Below are 16,272 nucleotides of genomic sequence, written 5' to 3' on the forward strand. Positions count from 1 at the left end.
TTCATTCTTTTCTTTGGTCCGAGCCTTGAAACTGCACCGCTAAGTCCGCACTTGTTAGATCCACTCGTAGGGGGGCGGGACCTCATTCCCAGAATGTAAACAATGTCCGCCATCTTTGCTAACAGTTATGCTAACAAGATATCTCTCAACTCAAAACTGAGGTTGTTAAGTACAATCTTTCAAAAATACTACCCCTATTCTAGTAACACAAAGCTAAATGCAAATTGTTGAAGTATTCGTTTAAGTATTGTTAAGTGTTTATTTTATTTTTTTTTACTTCTTAGCAACTATTTCAATCAGAAAATTGGATTTTTGCTTAAAAAAGATCTCCTCTTCAAACATTATATAAATGTCAGACAAAAAAGGCTAGAGAAGATGAAGAAAAGACTGAAAACTCTTCCTCTCCAGTGTTCTATTGAGGATGTTTTAGGCGTGTCTAAAAATATGGTTCAATGATTCAACCATGGCTGCACCTCCAGTGAGTAAATGCACCTGCTCCTACACAAGTGCCTTTGTTTTTTCTAGCTGGCTGAGAAGTGTTTGTCTTGCAAAGGCTTCTCCCCCGGATGCAAAAACATGCAGAAAAGTTCTGGCACTTTATCTAAAATTCCTTATGATGGGGAAATGAAATAGAGGAGAACAAAAAGAAACACCCCCAGTACCTGCAGTGGAGAGATGGAGATAGAGAAGACAGTGGATACACCAGTGCTGTGTTTGTGTACATGTCAATAACCTGTGACCTAATGGTGAAAAGGTTGCATCACTCTACATGTGTACATGTCAGCTGGAGAAGCTGTGTTCTGCCTGACACACTGCATGTTTCTTAGTGGGGACCAAAGCAAAGTGAAGGTCGCTTCTCTACATGTTCGTTGAACAGGTGGGTTAATACCAGAACGTTTACATTCATGTTCTGTACAACCACTGCGACAAACAACCGTGTTCGCCCGCTTTAGTCCCCACTAGAGCACATACGTGTTCTTGGCTCCTCCAGCAGACACACCCTCAGTGCTTCAGAGCAGAAAATTAATTTTAAATGAACTGAAACCCAATTTAAACACTTAATGACAATGTTAATCATTCAAATTTGGCATGGTTGTTAGCAACACATTTTCCTGTGACGTGACAAATTGTGTCTAAACCAATAAGAACATCATCCAACTGAACATTTGAGGATACTGCAAAGAAACTTACCTTCCTTTGTCAAGACATCAGATAACAAACTCTGTTACTCTGCTGCACCTGACAGCATCACAAGAGAACACTTTAGTCTTCTTTACAAAATATTTTAATATTTACATGAGAAAAAAAAGACGATACCAAAGACAGGGAGAGATGAAAGGATGTCCCGTTTAAGGACATTTGAAGAAACGCTCATTTCATTCTACTCAGACTGACATCATTCAGTTATTTACAATAGTGACACACTATAAAAAATACAGATCAGGGACAAAAAAGAAAGAAAGAAAAAAACAGGCCCAAGTTTTTTGTCTGAGCTATATTTTTACAATTCTTTAAAAAGTAAACTGCTCATCTATGAGCATGAAATTATAATGACTCAAAGAACAAGTGTTGGTCTTTCATTTATAGATGTAAACCAGGTAAAGACTCAGTGCAGGCCCTCTTTGGAAAACATCGTTAAATTATTTTCAAACTTTTCTGCATGTCTTGTGTAATAGGCTGCAAAAGTGCAGCAGAAGGTTCACGTTATGGTTTATTTTGTTGTCTGGCCAGAAGCAGACGCTTCCAAATGTCTTCAAATCATGGTTGCACACGTGCGCAACAGTGCAAAAGGTCAACCAAATCAGACCATGTGACGCAAATATCACCACGATGACTCAATGTCTACATTTTGACACCCGTCACCATGGCAACATGGTACAGTAACTACTTGGACCTGATCAAAAGCTACCAAAGAAAAACTAAATTAAGAGGGAAGAACATAAGAATTTTCACTCCACTTATTCAAAAATACTGCTTAATCAAACTTCTCACAGATTATAAATACACTTTAAAAAAATATGTACACAGCGAACAAAGAAATGGACCTCTATGAAAATAAACTCATAAAGCCATATTTTTTTTTTACTTATCATTGAAATCAGCCTCTTAAGGGCTAGTGCAGGTACAGAGAACAGAGTGCGTGCAGTGGGTCACCTCGCCTCAGATTATGACAGATGAAACATAACTTCAACAATATTTGGACAACCTGCTTAGCTGCTTCCCACTGAACAAGCCCACAGCTGGACCAATACGACTCTCGTCCTTTTCCTCCCACACAGAAGGGACACCTCACTCTGCAGCCATTGAGCACTCCTGCATATAGAGAATGCATCTATATCCAAAAGATGTGGGGCGGGAGGATACTGAACAAATTCAGAGCAAAACATTTTCAGGCTCTCTCTCTCTCTCTCTCTCACTCTCTCTCTCCCTCTCACACACACACAAAAGCAATCAACCAGGAGGACGTGATGGCGCCTCTTTGTGGAAACCTGTGGCACTGCAATTCAATCTGATGGGGGGGATTTGGCTCTGTAAAGTGTGAACACTGAAAGTGCCAGCTCATGTGGGGTTAAGGTGGTAGGAGGGACAATCCATGAAGAAAATATTTTTTAGGTTGATTTGAATGTTAAGAGTCTAATAAATCTCTTTAATAGTGACACAGCACAGAGACTGTACAGTTGTGTATGTTTGGGAGCATGTTTGTTTCTTTATATACAGTGTCCATGCACGTCTCTTAGCCCCTCCCCACCTCTCCCATCTCTCTAGCTGTTGGTGACCGTGGTGCCACTGCCCAGCTTGATGATCATTTGCTGGCAGTCGTGGAGCGTCCTCTTGTCTCCCAGCTTCTCCAGGGTGCGGGCTGCGTCGGCCAGCATACCTACCCTCTGGCCTGGAGCCGACAGAAATGAAGGAGGGAGGTAGCTGCATGCCAACATCACTGCCTCTGCCTGTTCCCGCTGGCCAGGCCGCGTCTCGCACTCCTCTGCACACAGTAACAAACAATGGATGGTACCATGCTATCAAGGGTGAGCTTTTGGATATAATGAGCTATCAGCAGCCAATCGGACTTTAGCAGTCCCTTTGTTTAATTACGGATGGGATTTAGAATTAAAGAATGATTACAGCCATTAAGGTTTTCTTATACAAAAGTAGTATATCAAGAACAGCAATTAGCAGTAATCTAAATCTAATGTTGCATATATACAGAATTACACGGATAGAATGGATGAGAAATAAACATCAGCATCTCTACACACCTGTCTTGGCTCCAGGCGTTGCTCTGCGTCGCAGTGAGCGATCCAGGAGCTGATGTGTGCGGGTGGGACTTGCCCCCGCCATGAGCCTGGCTGTAGCTTCATGGAGAAACAACTGGAAAAAGAGGAGAGGGAGGGCAAGAGATGAGAGAAGTGGAGGAAGAGGAGGAGGAGGAGGCGGCAGTGGTGATGGAGGAGGAAGAGGAAAAGGAAGGGAGGGGGGGGGATGAGAGCTTGTGATGATGACTCATACAGAATGTTCAGCTCTACCTCAGAGAGACTTTGAAGCCTGTGAATAACACTGCTAAACACTCGCCTCGGGTGTGTGAGAGTGAGAGAGAGAGAGTGTATGTTCAATGTCTTCCAGCTAATTTCCACAGCGATTTATACCATGAACTGCCTGCAAACACGTGCATAGTAAGAATTTGAATGTCTACACAATAATTCACTCTCTTTATACCTGAATTCAACATGCCATTGTCACTCCAGCTATATACAGCACGGTAGGATCTATTTAGAATGTGTTTTTATACGTTATATGGAAATAATACAATTGTACATACTCTTCGCATTGCAGGTCTGAAGGTGTGTGCCAGTTTTCGTAAGGAGCTGAGATCTTGCTGAAAGCCTTGGAGCTCAGGTGGTGAAGCCTGATGGACTCCTGCAGAGCCGTTGACACCCGCAGGCCCCGTCCCCGCAGGACTGGCCCCTTGTTGCTGCAGACGCCACACATTGGTCCTCATCACCAAGAGCAGATCACACAAGAGCAACTGGATGACCTAGAAAGAAAACAGGACAACATTAGGACCGAGACACTTTACAGGTCCCGATGACGTCAGTAAAACCACAGCAGTTGTTAAAGTCTTACAGCGCTTTTCCATTATACAGTTCTAGCACAGCTCGTCTTGGCTCGACTCCGTTAGGGATAGGTACCTGGTTCTTCTTTAGTACCTGTTCTGGCAAGTACCAATACTAACATATGACGTCAACAGACTGCCCCCCCACTGATTAACAGAGAGTGTCGTCACTGGAGTCATGAGCGCAACGTCCGACACTGGAATCAAACCGAACAATGCCAAACTGTTAAAAAGACTTACAAATCCTGAAAACATGCGCTAATCTCCAACATTTAGCAAGGAAATATGTAAAATTTCAATATTTAACACAGGAGCATGGTGTATTTAGTGACAGCACTGCCAAAAGCCGGAGATCATGAGCTGAATCACAACCTGTTCCGCCGTATTTCAGTTCAGTGACTGTCAGACGGAGTCCGTGCTCTGGTCACGCAGGAAATACCGGACCAATGTTTTAAATCAACGGATTCTAATGATTCATTAGGGGTGGAGTGGCTCAGTGGTTAAGACGGTACCCTGTGGGCGAAAGACATCATGGTCGCAAGTTCGACTCCACCCCTGGCTGATTGTACTCAATTCCATTGTAAGTCGCTTTGAATAAAAGCGTCTGCTAAATGACATGTAATGTAATGTAATTCATTACACCGAAAATAACTGCTTTGCTCATCACTAGTTCGTGTCGCGTATAAAACATCACAGCAGTTTCATGCAGCCATACTATGATGACCCGGTCAACTCCATGTTGAGGAGGTTTATGGACACCAAACCGAGTAGAGTAGTGTATAATGGAAAAGCACCATTAGACTAATGAACCGTAGACTGAAAAGTGAGGAATCTGTATTTAGTTCTAAAGGTATGGTGGAATAAAAGAAACCATGTATCTAAATATGATACCGTACATGATACAAGTGTGCACAAAGAAAATGATTTAAAGGCAAATCAACTCTTAGTGCAAGATGTGTGTGGATTAGACATGTGGGGGAAATATTTCAGGCATATTTGTAGGAGAAATCTGACGCCATCTTTATCCGACACAGTGACAATACAAATCATGGGCTTTAATATTATTATTGACAATCATTGTATGTTTTAAACAATAAGACACAGGAACACCGCCAAGCACAACCCTATTTACTGCTCTACTTTAGAGTGGATGACTGCTCACTGTGTGTGTGTTCTGCTGTTAGTGGGCCAGCTCTGTGTTGCATTGCAGGTACATTGCACTTTGCTGAGACACACATGCAATGCAACTACAATGCACTACAGCTCTGTCCGTAGACATGCACACACGGTCTGAGCTACCCGTCCATCAGTATAACCGTCTGCTGAACGGCAGAGGCTAGGACACAGCGGAATCACTGTGTGGGAGTCGCAGTGGGGGATTCACCGTTTGTGGTTAAAACAAGTGTGGCCTTGTATTGTGAAAAGAGTACTGAGAGTTCCTGTGTTTACAATTTTATACCCACAGATGTGAGGACACATCTGACAGTATGAAAGTTTTTTTTTTCATTTATTTATATATTTATATATATATATCAAAAGATGTTTAATGTGGATGATGTCACCTTCACAAAGCTTTCCTCAAGTGAAGAATAAACACACAAAAAAATATTTTAATTTGCATAAATCTGTATGTACCTGTGCGAGTACCACTGTGTGTGTACCTTGTCTAAACCGGAGCTGTAGCTGTGTGGTCCTAGGTTGAGGCTGTCTCGGAGCAGGGTGCTGGCCTTGTCGCTGTAGCTCAGACTCAGCTGGCAGTTTTCTGGCTTAGACAGCAGAGCCCGCACGGCTCTGAATGTGTTCAGACAGGCCTTGGGCAGAAGGCTCCTGACAGAATGCAGGGGAAAAGAGACAGAGGACACATATTAAAGTAGTAGAAGTGAATATGTGTGTGCCCCCTTTTGCTTGACATTAGAAGATGAGGATTATGCAACGCTCTCTTTGGCCGTCCACAGAAGTTTCAGTGCGTCCGTGTCTAACTTACTCTGCGTTCTGCAGACTGCGGGGCAGGTGCTCCACAGTTGGATATAGTCTCTCAGCCGCAGTATCGTCTCCTTGGAGCCAGTTGATTATAACCACAGCAACTGAAGACCACCACTTGGAGTGGGGGTCGCAGCCTGGTAAGTAGAACACAGCAGTCAAAAACTGAGGCACAAGCAGAATCTCCCACTGCCCACTTTCACATTTAACATGCATGAGTATGCGCAAGTGCATCAATCTGTTTCTGCCCTCTGGCCAAGTTTTAACATGCCGAGAGAAAGCAGCCATTTTGATGACTTCCTCATAAGGGAAATCTCAACTTACATCAGGTGACATGCTTAACACTGTGTGAAAGCAACCTGAGGCTCTGCCAAGAAAAGTCTGCTGTTAAAATCCCCTCACAGCTTCCCTTCCCCCCCTCCTCTCAAGGTGATCACCGATTTGACAGTACTGAAGATAGATGAAGCAATCTAGCGGATGTCTCCCCTTCATCCAACTCCCTTTCACTTAGATCAGTAAGGACAAAGGCAAATGGTAGGAGGGTGGAAGTATTCTGGGTGCATGATCTTAACAGTGTGAAAGTTACCTTCCTCTCACGGCTTGTTATTTTAAAAGCACATTAGGGTAATCAAACACTCAAGGGAAGGTAAAGAAAAGATGCAGAGGAAGCAAGTGCAATGCAGATATGATATAATAAAGCAGATATGAAACATTAAGGTGTTCAGATCTAGGGGGAGTTTATGGTTGTCAAATATAAAGAAGCCGTCTAGATTTTCCAATGATATCCAAGACAAACATTCCTTACAACGCTGTTTTTTTTTGTTTTTTTTTTATACATAAAACAGACGAGTAAGGTGTTAAATGACCACAGTGACCTACCAGTCACAGTTGCCATGTTGGAGCCAATCGCAAAGGACTGGGTTGTGGCACCAGCTGCATCTGAAGCACTAATCAACAGTTGGAGGTACTCCAGGGCGTCAGAATACTCCCTGAGGACAAACACACACACTGGATGGTCATTTTACTGCAGCATTAATGCACAATGACAATATCAGAACCATTGGATCAGTTGTTAACAATGTATTCTTGAAGGATTTAAATTGACTTTATATGGTGATGAGTGATAGCCTTTAGTTCTTGTTCACACACACACACACACACACACACACACACACACGCGCATACAAATCACAAGAGTTTTAAGCCAAAAACTAAACAAAGAATGATAACAAATTTTAAGTGGTATTTCTTACCCCTCGCCCTCGCTGGGACTTTTCTCTCCATGTGGCTGAGCCACACAGTAGAGTGCCTTCTCCAAGAGGTGCTCTCTAAATGCCTGAGTCACTTGGGCCAGAGGATCCACTGCAGAACCAAACACAAATCAACATCAGCTTTTGGGCTTTGGGTGACACATTTCCAGAAATTCAGCATGGTCAGTTCAGCAGACCACGGTCAACTCTGTAGACACTGACCCGTATTTCCAGCCTGGCTATAGATGCTTTCCTTAGGAATGCTGCGAATAGCCCAGTCCCCATCCACAAAGAAGCGGTGACCTAATGGATGACAAAGCCACTGCATGGCTGGAGGTACACTGCCACTGGACGACAGGCAAGCCTGACGGGCACTGCTCAGGAACACACGCTGTTTAAAAAAAAAAATACAAAATTAATTCAATATGGAGAACAAATAACCCAAGACTGCTTCTGTTAAGAGCTGTGTAAAATTAGGGGAACTTACAGAGGTGAAATGCAGGATCCGAGGTAAACTTGCTTTGACCCGTAGAGCTGCAGAGACGTAGACCTCAGCCAGAGTGGCCACAGGCAGACAGGACCCAGAGCACTCAGCCAGGTTCACTGCACTTAAAGCCATGTGTATCGCTGACAGGTGGCTACCATTCAGTTTACCTGATAGAATAAGTCGCAGTTTGATGAAAAAAATGACTTAAGACCTATGATTTTGCAACCTAACTCTAAAGCAAATAAGCTTATTTTCACACAAATTCCCTTTAATCATCTGAGATTGGGTCTCCTTAATCTGCCATTGAACTGTGTTCATTCTACCAAAATAATTTGATTCAGAAACAGGGTTTTTCCCACAGACCAACCTGTCATATGAAGCTGGTGCAGGCGATGGTAAACCAGGGCGGCGTCTCGGCTGCTTTTGCAGGCGTCCTCCTGCAGGGGGCGGTCAGAGCGCAGGCCTCCTGCTTTGGCAGCCAGCCAGCGGCCCACCCAGAGGCGCTGGAGGCAGAATCTCAGCAGAGACCACAATGCAGCACAGGCCAGGTCCAATTGGGAGGTGGGTAAGGGTCGATCGAGAGCTTTTAGACATGTCCACAGGTTCTGCCCCGCCTGAGCAAAATCACCCTGGGGTGGGTTAAGGAGACAGGTGAGTAGGACAAGGTAAAAGAGATAAAAGGCCCAGAGTAGGTTACTACTCTGGGCCTTCATGATTTGACCAGTGCCATTTCAGTTTATACGTAATCTGAAACCAGGCACCTATTGGACAGTAACCCCTGTCACAGTGTCCACCCATGACCTATTTTATTGTCTATTTCTCTCTAAACGGGAACATAACTTACAAAACTGACTTGATCGGATACTGAAGAAGACCTGAAACTAGACTAGTGACTGAGACATTTACTACTCAGGAAAATGTTTACTGATGTTATAAATCAAGTGAAACCAGCAGTTATCACCTGTTACTCCTGTTGCTGCTACTTCTATACATTCTAAGCTTCACTTTTCAAACCAGGAGACTACATCCATTTTTGTATCCAGTCCATGGTTGCTACAGATAGACAATGGGTAATTTGTGACTGGTGATATACTGATAATGACACATGATGTCACATACTGCAAAAAACAACAACAAAAAACATACTCTGGCTAAGTCCAGGTCAGCCTGCTTGCGGTGCCTCCAGAACAACACAGAGGATCCAGAGTGTGGTCTGGTGACAGGTTCTCCATACACCAAAAGACGGATCAGAACTCCAGACACCAGAATACCGTTCAGTAGCCACACTAGTATAGTTGGTAGCATCCAGTCCATCCAGCCCCAAGAGTCCACTATGGATGACACACATTTTTGTCATCTCACAGAAATAAATGAAATAATGAAACAGGGTGATATTTTAGAAAACATAACACAGAATCAGCCCTTAATGTATCCTTCCTTACCTTCAATATTTACACCCAGAATGCTCCTGCTGCCTGTGTTGTGAGCCGTGGAGGCTGCAGCGCTTCCAGCTGAGCTGCTGCCGGATGAACAAACCAAAGCAGCCAGAGGGTTGAGAGAGAGGAAAAGGAAGGTGAAGGCGCACAGTGCCATGCGGGAACGGTCCAACATGCCACCAGCACTACTGCTTCCTGCTGATCCGTCCAACACACACACAGTGGGCTGGCACACAAAAGAGAAAACACAAAGACTATATTTTCTTCAACCATTTACAATCTCTATACATGTATAACACAAATGCAGATACTTAAAATACATTTAAGATAATATTTTTTTTTTTTTAAATCAAATACACAAATAAAAAGGGAGTCAATGTCTGCTAGAAACCTTAACATCTTTCTAGAATGGGCCAAACCCCCTCAATAAGAAACACTGACTTTATCAATCTCCGTTATTAACACTGGAGTTTTCAGCTTCACTGAGAGGTGCATACCTTGGTGTCTTCCCCCATTGGACTGTCAGGCTCCGAGTCACTGCTACAGTGTGAGAAAGACGTCGGAGAACCCACGTCAGACGCTGGCGGGGTCGGCAGCTCACTCTTCACATCAGTCTGTCCGTCTACCTCCATGGCAACCAGGTCTTTGAGAGACTCTGGACAAGATGAGGAGACTTCAAGTTCAAAGTTCAAACTACTATTAAAATTTACCATTTAAAGGCTAATTTCAGATTAGTCACTTCAAGATAACAGTAGCTTTTGAAAAACCGCATCAAAAAAGTGTCAATAGTCAACAAAATGTTTAGGAATACAGAAGAGAGAAGAAGTTTGAAGCACGTACTGTTCTTCTGGGCAACCATTTTAAGAGCCATGTTTTCCTGTTTGAGTTTCTGGTTGGACTGTTGCAGATAACGGATGTAGTCAATGGCTTTTCTCAACACTGCAGACTTGTTGAGCTAAGAAAAGAAGGAAAAAAACAAAACATGTTAGGATTAAATAGAACCCAATCTTATGTGGGACAATCTCAGAAAGACCTTTTTGTCTAAACAAAAATAACCTGCCAAAAACATGACATTAGATATTGATAACTTAAAAGTGTTGCAAGACGCAGATATTAAAAATTGTACAACATCCTATTTTACTAGTATCAATATTATAAGTTGCATTTATGTGTGATGAACTGGCGACATGTCCAGGACCCTCATGTGGAGGATAAAGCGGTGAATGGATGAATGAATAAAAAAAAAGGTGCTCAATCGAATGCAGTACATTAATAAAAACTGCAGGGGGCATAATTTAGATTTTTTTTTTTCTATTTAGACTATTTGGTCTGTATTTCTGTCATTTTGTCTTCTATTACCATCCCCAGTTAAATAATATTACAATACTGCAATATAATCCTGAATTATGTTTATACATCAATTTTGTTCTGTTCATTTTAATCATTTCCAAAAGGCCTCAAAAACATTTCAATAAACAAAAAAAAAAATGTATTGCAACTAATATTTGTCCATGGACTGGAAATGAAAAAGAAGCTCTTGGACAACTCCAACACATGTACAACAGTTTTTATGAATGTGTCTCTGTCAATTAAACAAATACATAAACAGATAAAATATGACAAAAAAATTTGCTTTTGTTTATATACATCTACTGTATATCTACATTCCCCTGTCTTACCTTGGCCTCAGTGCCAGCCACCAGGTCTTTGAGCTCCAAAATTTTGTCATTGATTGAAGAGCGATAGCGCTTCTCGATGGCATTATGGGCAGTGCGCTTCTCCCCCTTAGGAGGGTGGCTAGAGAGCTTACTGCTGATGGCAATGCGGTTGATTGGAAGCTTATCGGTGTCCACCATGACTGGAACTGTGGTCAGGATGGTGCCACTGCCCATAAAAGCCTGAGGAGGTAAACAGGGTTGCACAGAAAGGGTGTTGAGGAGCAGAGTAACATCCTTTGTTTGCTTACCTTCAACATCACACACACCTTATTGTACTTACTTCTTACTTAACTCATTATTTATCTACACCTAAAGGCTTTGAATCTTCACTTACATTTTTAATCTATTATTGTTGTGGTCATTCTCTTGTATCTGAATCTGCTAGTTTTTCATCATCATACAAAAATTGTGTTATGGGACCCCTGAAACAGTATTTTTTGAAAAATGGTCCCAGATGTAACAACAAAGAAAATGATAATTTACATTTTATTCCATTTCTGTGTGGATAAGGCTCCCACTTCTCTCCTCAATTAACAGAATTGTGAAAAAACAATCTTAATGGTTTTTAGGTTCTGCCCTGGAAATTGAATAAACGAGAACACTACATCATCCTCCTACATCTTTGTGGTACCTGGAGTGAAGTGCTCTGTACTGGAGTGGTGGTGGCCAGGGATGTGGGAGAGGCCATAGTAGTGACCATGCAGGGGTCATGCTTCAGAGTGGTCAGCAGCAGAGACTCAGCCTTGATGAATTGGGGCTGCAGCAATACCTGAGAAACAACACAGAGGACCATAATGCAAACAAAGACTATGTCGCATTCATTCCCTTTGCGTTAGTCCATTTAAGCTCATTCACACCATAGCCTGACTCACTTACAGGTACTTGCTGTATGTGCGATGTGATGGTTTGAGTAGGTGGACTTGCTGACGTGGCCAGCAGAGAAGAGGTGGTGGTCACTGCTTGGAGACGAGTATGGATAGCCACTGGTTGCACACTTGGAGGAGATGATGACACACTGGTGACAGGTTGGCTCAGACTGCCTTGGCTGCCAGCTGGAAAATGATAATGCAGAGATTTTTTAGCCTCAATTAATGCATTAATAAAATGTCCCCTAAAACAACACATCATTATGTACCATTTATATATACTATTTGATTTTCCATTTTCCCTTTATCAATTCCTTAAAACTACTCCTTAAAACTAAACAGCTACAGACCCACAACAAACCTTTGTCATCACCAATTAAGATTGCTTACCTGTGTAGGTGCTCTGGCTACTGAAGGTGGCCTGAGCTTGTTGGGACGGAACCTGAAGTTGTGTCTGTGGCTGAGGCTGAGGCTGAAGTGGAGTCTGGGGTGCAGGTGAGGTGAAGAGAGCCTGGGGTGTGGAGCTGAATACTGTACTTGGACCGGGTGAGCCACAAGGTGAAGCAGCCTGGACTGGAGCAGCTGGGCTGAGAATGGGTTGGGGCTGTTCTACCTGGAGTTGTTTGACAGACTGAACCTGCTGCCGTGGGGTGGAGCTGGATACTTGGGCCAAGGGGGACTGCTGGAAAGTGGGTGGCTGAAAGGTCTTGTCTGGGGTGGAGGAGCTGCGGGTGATGGGAGGACCCAGTAGTGCATCCAAGTGGGGGCTACTGCTAAGGATGGATGAAGATGGAGGTGTGGTAGCAGTGGCTGGAGGGGCAACTGAAGCAATGGGCTGGGTCAAACCAGGAAGTTCATTGGAAGGTGTGGGCCCTGTGTATGGAGGGTTATCAAATAGTCCTCCAAATTCCATGTCATGGTTGTTGATGAGCTGTAGCATATCTAAACAGAAGAGAAAACAAAACCAGATTTACTATTATTGAACAAGTAGAAAAATATGCAGAGTTCAGGGCAGAATAATTCTTGTGCACATACAGGCAGGGAATTGGCAAAGCCTCTGAGTTAGGTCTGGTTGTTATGAATTACTTTCTTACGGATTCATAAAACAACAACTTTTCTTAAAAGATCTCTCCAATGTTGAATGCTGAATGTTTAACGTACATCTAGTATATGTAAAAATGGCAATGAACAATCTCAGTAACAAACTCTTCATTGTGTCTTCATTCCAGAACTGCATTTTTATCTATGTTGCTAGTTGCTTATCCATCAACCCTCCACATGTACAATGTTTATGATAAAACATAAAAAAGTTCACAAAGTTAAGATAGTCCTTTATTAGTCCCGCGGTGGGGAAATTTACATTGTGACAGCAGCAAAGACAGTAAAGCTAAAGATAATAAATAATAAACATGCATTACCAAAAAAGTACAGTATCTATCTATCTATCTATCTATCTATCTATCTATCTATATATATATACATACATACATACATACATACACATATATATATTAACACTAAGACTATATGGAAAAAATTTAAATAGAATATTTAATGTACATTATAGACATAGTATGGGCTTGATATTTACATTATAAGCTATTAGATATAATGGTAACATCAAAACTATCATCACTGTGTAAAAGTACACATAGGCAAGTTGCAACATACATCTACAAAAAATTAACTGCAGTAAGGGATGGAAAGTAAGGACAACTGCACAACATAGGAAATCATGCAATATGGGATAGTCTTTGTAATTACTTGAATGGCATTTGATACATTTGCTATATATATTGTTTTCAAAATAAAATTGTATTCAAGTCCAAGATACCAAGAACCCAAAAACATGTTTATGCAGTCCATGCAAATGTTTAATGTTTGTCCACCCATGTGCAGGAGGCTATTTATGGTATTCATGTAGCTGCAGGCCAAAGTACTACAAATAAAGAGCCAACAGCTGTGACAGACATGAACCTGACTCGACTGTGATGTTGCAACTACTGACTCTTTGCACATCATTAGCATGATATGACCACAAGAGATTGAATAAGTAATTTAATTTCTTATACAAGCATATGTCATTTAAGTAAAATTTGTATGACAAAACCAAGGTTCAAAATAAATGTGACAACACTGAGCTCCGTTCTTTATACCAGGCACTGGAAAGATGCCAAATATTTCAAAAGTCTAATTGAGCATTGATAAATTTAAGAATATGAACGAAAGACACCTCTGACACTATCTCAGTGCAAGTTGTGTGTATGCAGTGCAAAGCAGCAGCCCGGATTTGTAAAGCAATGTTTTGTATGAGGTGATCGCTGTTGACCAATCACAGCGCGGCTCAGAGACTTGCTATGCCGATCAGCGCAAGACAGGGAAGAGAAGAGAGAGAGTGCTGTCTGCAGCTTCACACGAGGTTACCATCGGGCAGCGTCACCGAGGGTTACTGTCGGTCAAATACAGCGAGCACGGTAGCAAGATGCGGCTCCCGGTCACCGCTTACACCGATCAGCTCCTCACAAAACACATGTAAACGAGTCAACGGTCATCTTAAAATCATAGTTACCATTAAAATAACATACGTAATGACTTTAGTGTGCTATTTAATTATTATTTTGCTTTAAATTATACTGCTAAAACTTTTTAACACCTCAGCCAGTGGCAGATAATGTCTCTGTCAGGGCCAACACATTTTTAGTGACCCATCCATCTCTATGTTAAATTGTACATTGCCCCCGCTTATAGTGGCAATTTGATTACTATGATATTCTTAACCCAATGCATTGTATTGTATATGTATGTTTTATTGTTCACGTTAATGTAATTATTTTTATATAAATAACAATATGATACATTAAATAATACTGGAGATGTACGAGTGCTCGGTGAACTGAGGTACGGTGAACCCAGCAAAGAGGAATGAACGACAGTAACCCCAGTGAGGAGCAAGCTGGGGGCGGGGCGCACTCTATGCTATTTAACAGCAAGTTTAGTGTCATAAGATAACCCAACATAATAACTCAACCTACTTCAATTTGTAATTATTGTCATCATACAATAGTATCAAAACGGCAAGTTGTGAAACAACTAGGTGTTCATGTACTAAAACCGCAGCAAATATCAGAAGAGCACCTGCTAGCTACCTGTTCAATGTTAGCAATTCTTGCTAACTAATGGTGACTGCACTTTGAGCTAAAACGGACTATGTCGGTCTTTTGTAGTCTTACGGTGAATAGATATTACAAGAAGTAGGCGAAAAGGTGACAAGTCCGTGAAAAACACACATGTGGTAACAAGGAGCGGTCATGCTGTTTTAGCAAACAGTACGGACGACTGCTAACAGCCGCCACTACATTTTCTTACCATCAATGTCGCTCAGGAGGGCCGTGTCAATATCGCTGGGGTCATTGAGCGATATGGTTGGATCCAGGTTATCCAACACGGGATCGTCAAATGTCAGACCGTTCATCGTTACTCTTGTGCCTGTCTTTCTAGTGTAGACTTTTGACTCGATGGAGAGAGAGACAAAAAAAAACCGGACAGCTTTAGCGTTCTTACATTTGTCAAAGCACTTAGTTCCAATAGCGGTACCAGAAACACGCGCACAAAAAGCTGCAACTTTCGACAGACGCGTTAACTAAGTATTCACTCTAACCATGATAGCGTAGTGGAACTTGTCAAACCAAGACAAACACTGAGGCTCATTCAGAGATTACTAACTTGCTTGCGATGGCTACTGCCGAATAAACCCGCCCACAATTATTGACAGGCGAGTCAAGCCAATCGTCTCCTTCAGACTGGATTTCCCACGTCCCTGTTCCTTGTTGTTGTGACTGACTGAGGAGCAGAAAACCCGAGGGGTTTATGGCTTATAATATAATATGTCGATGCATACAGAGCCATGATTTTTAAACTCATATAATGTCAACATTACTTTATGAAGCCAACTAAATTGTGCCATAAAAAGCCTCAATATACGGAGTACATATTGTGTAATAAAAACGTATGTTTTTGGTTTTGTAGTTCAGTAGCATCGTCCTCTTTTGAACCATATTCTTCCAACAGATGTGATTTTTTTTTTCTTCAGGACAAACAGCGTGGATATGTTTATTGTGGGCTTGCCGCCGATAGCCAATCAGAGCCGAGCGGGCGTGGACAACGGAAAGTCAAGCTTGTATGACTCGCAGCCGTAGCACGTCCTGTAGAACCAGAGATATCGTCCAATGGGAAGCTCGAGAGCCGAGTGGGGTGATTTGACGTCACATCTCTGAGACTTGTGATTACATCATGTGTTTCTCCCCGGATAATGTAATGGCAGGTAACAGGGAGGAAATCAAGGAGGATGTACTGAATGTTGGCAAAAAATAATGTAACATTAAAAAGAAAGAAAATACTCAATACATATTCCCAGGATTAAATTA

At 42.2% G+C, this 16,272-nt stretch overlaps 1 protein-coding gene across 1 annotated transcript; it reads right to left on the minus strand.

Moving 5' to 3' along the window:
* Nucleotides 1-1,267: 1,267 nt before the first annotated feature.
* srebf1 (sterol regulatory element binding transcription factor 1) lies at nt 1,268-15,569 on the minus strand. The gene is made up of 19 exons (XM_044051363.1): nt 15,215-15,569; nt 12,239-12,790; nt 11,859-12,034; nt 11,614-11,751; nt 10,944-11,162; nt 10,105-10,219; nt 9,762-9,919; nt 9,271-9,490; nt 8,975-9,159; nt 8,196-8,457; nt 7,829-7,995; nt 7,564-7,732; nt 7,345-7,453; nt 6,971-7,080; nt 6,096-6,228; nt 5,773-5,938; nt 3,818-4,033; nt 3,258-3,369; nt 1,268-2,983 (listed from the first exon to the last, which is right to left on the minus strand). Exons 1-19 carry the CDS (start codon nt 15,318-15,320, stop codon nt 2,763-2,765), a joined length of 3,534 nt encoding a protein of 1,177 aa, XP_043907298.1. The 5' UTR covers nt 15,321-15,569; the 3' UTR covers nt 1,268-2,762.
* Between the last annotated feature and the right edge of the window lie 703 nt (nt 15,570-16,272).

This window comes from Solea senegalensis, linkage group LG19 (genome assembly GCF_019176455.1).
Source record: "Solea senegalensis isolate Sse05_10M linkage group LG19, IFAPA_SoseM_1, whole genome shotgun sequence".
Taxonomy (NCBI): domain Eukaryota; kingdom Metazoa; phylum Chordata; class Actinopteri; order Pleuronectiformes; family Soleidae; genus Solea; species Solea senegalensis.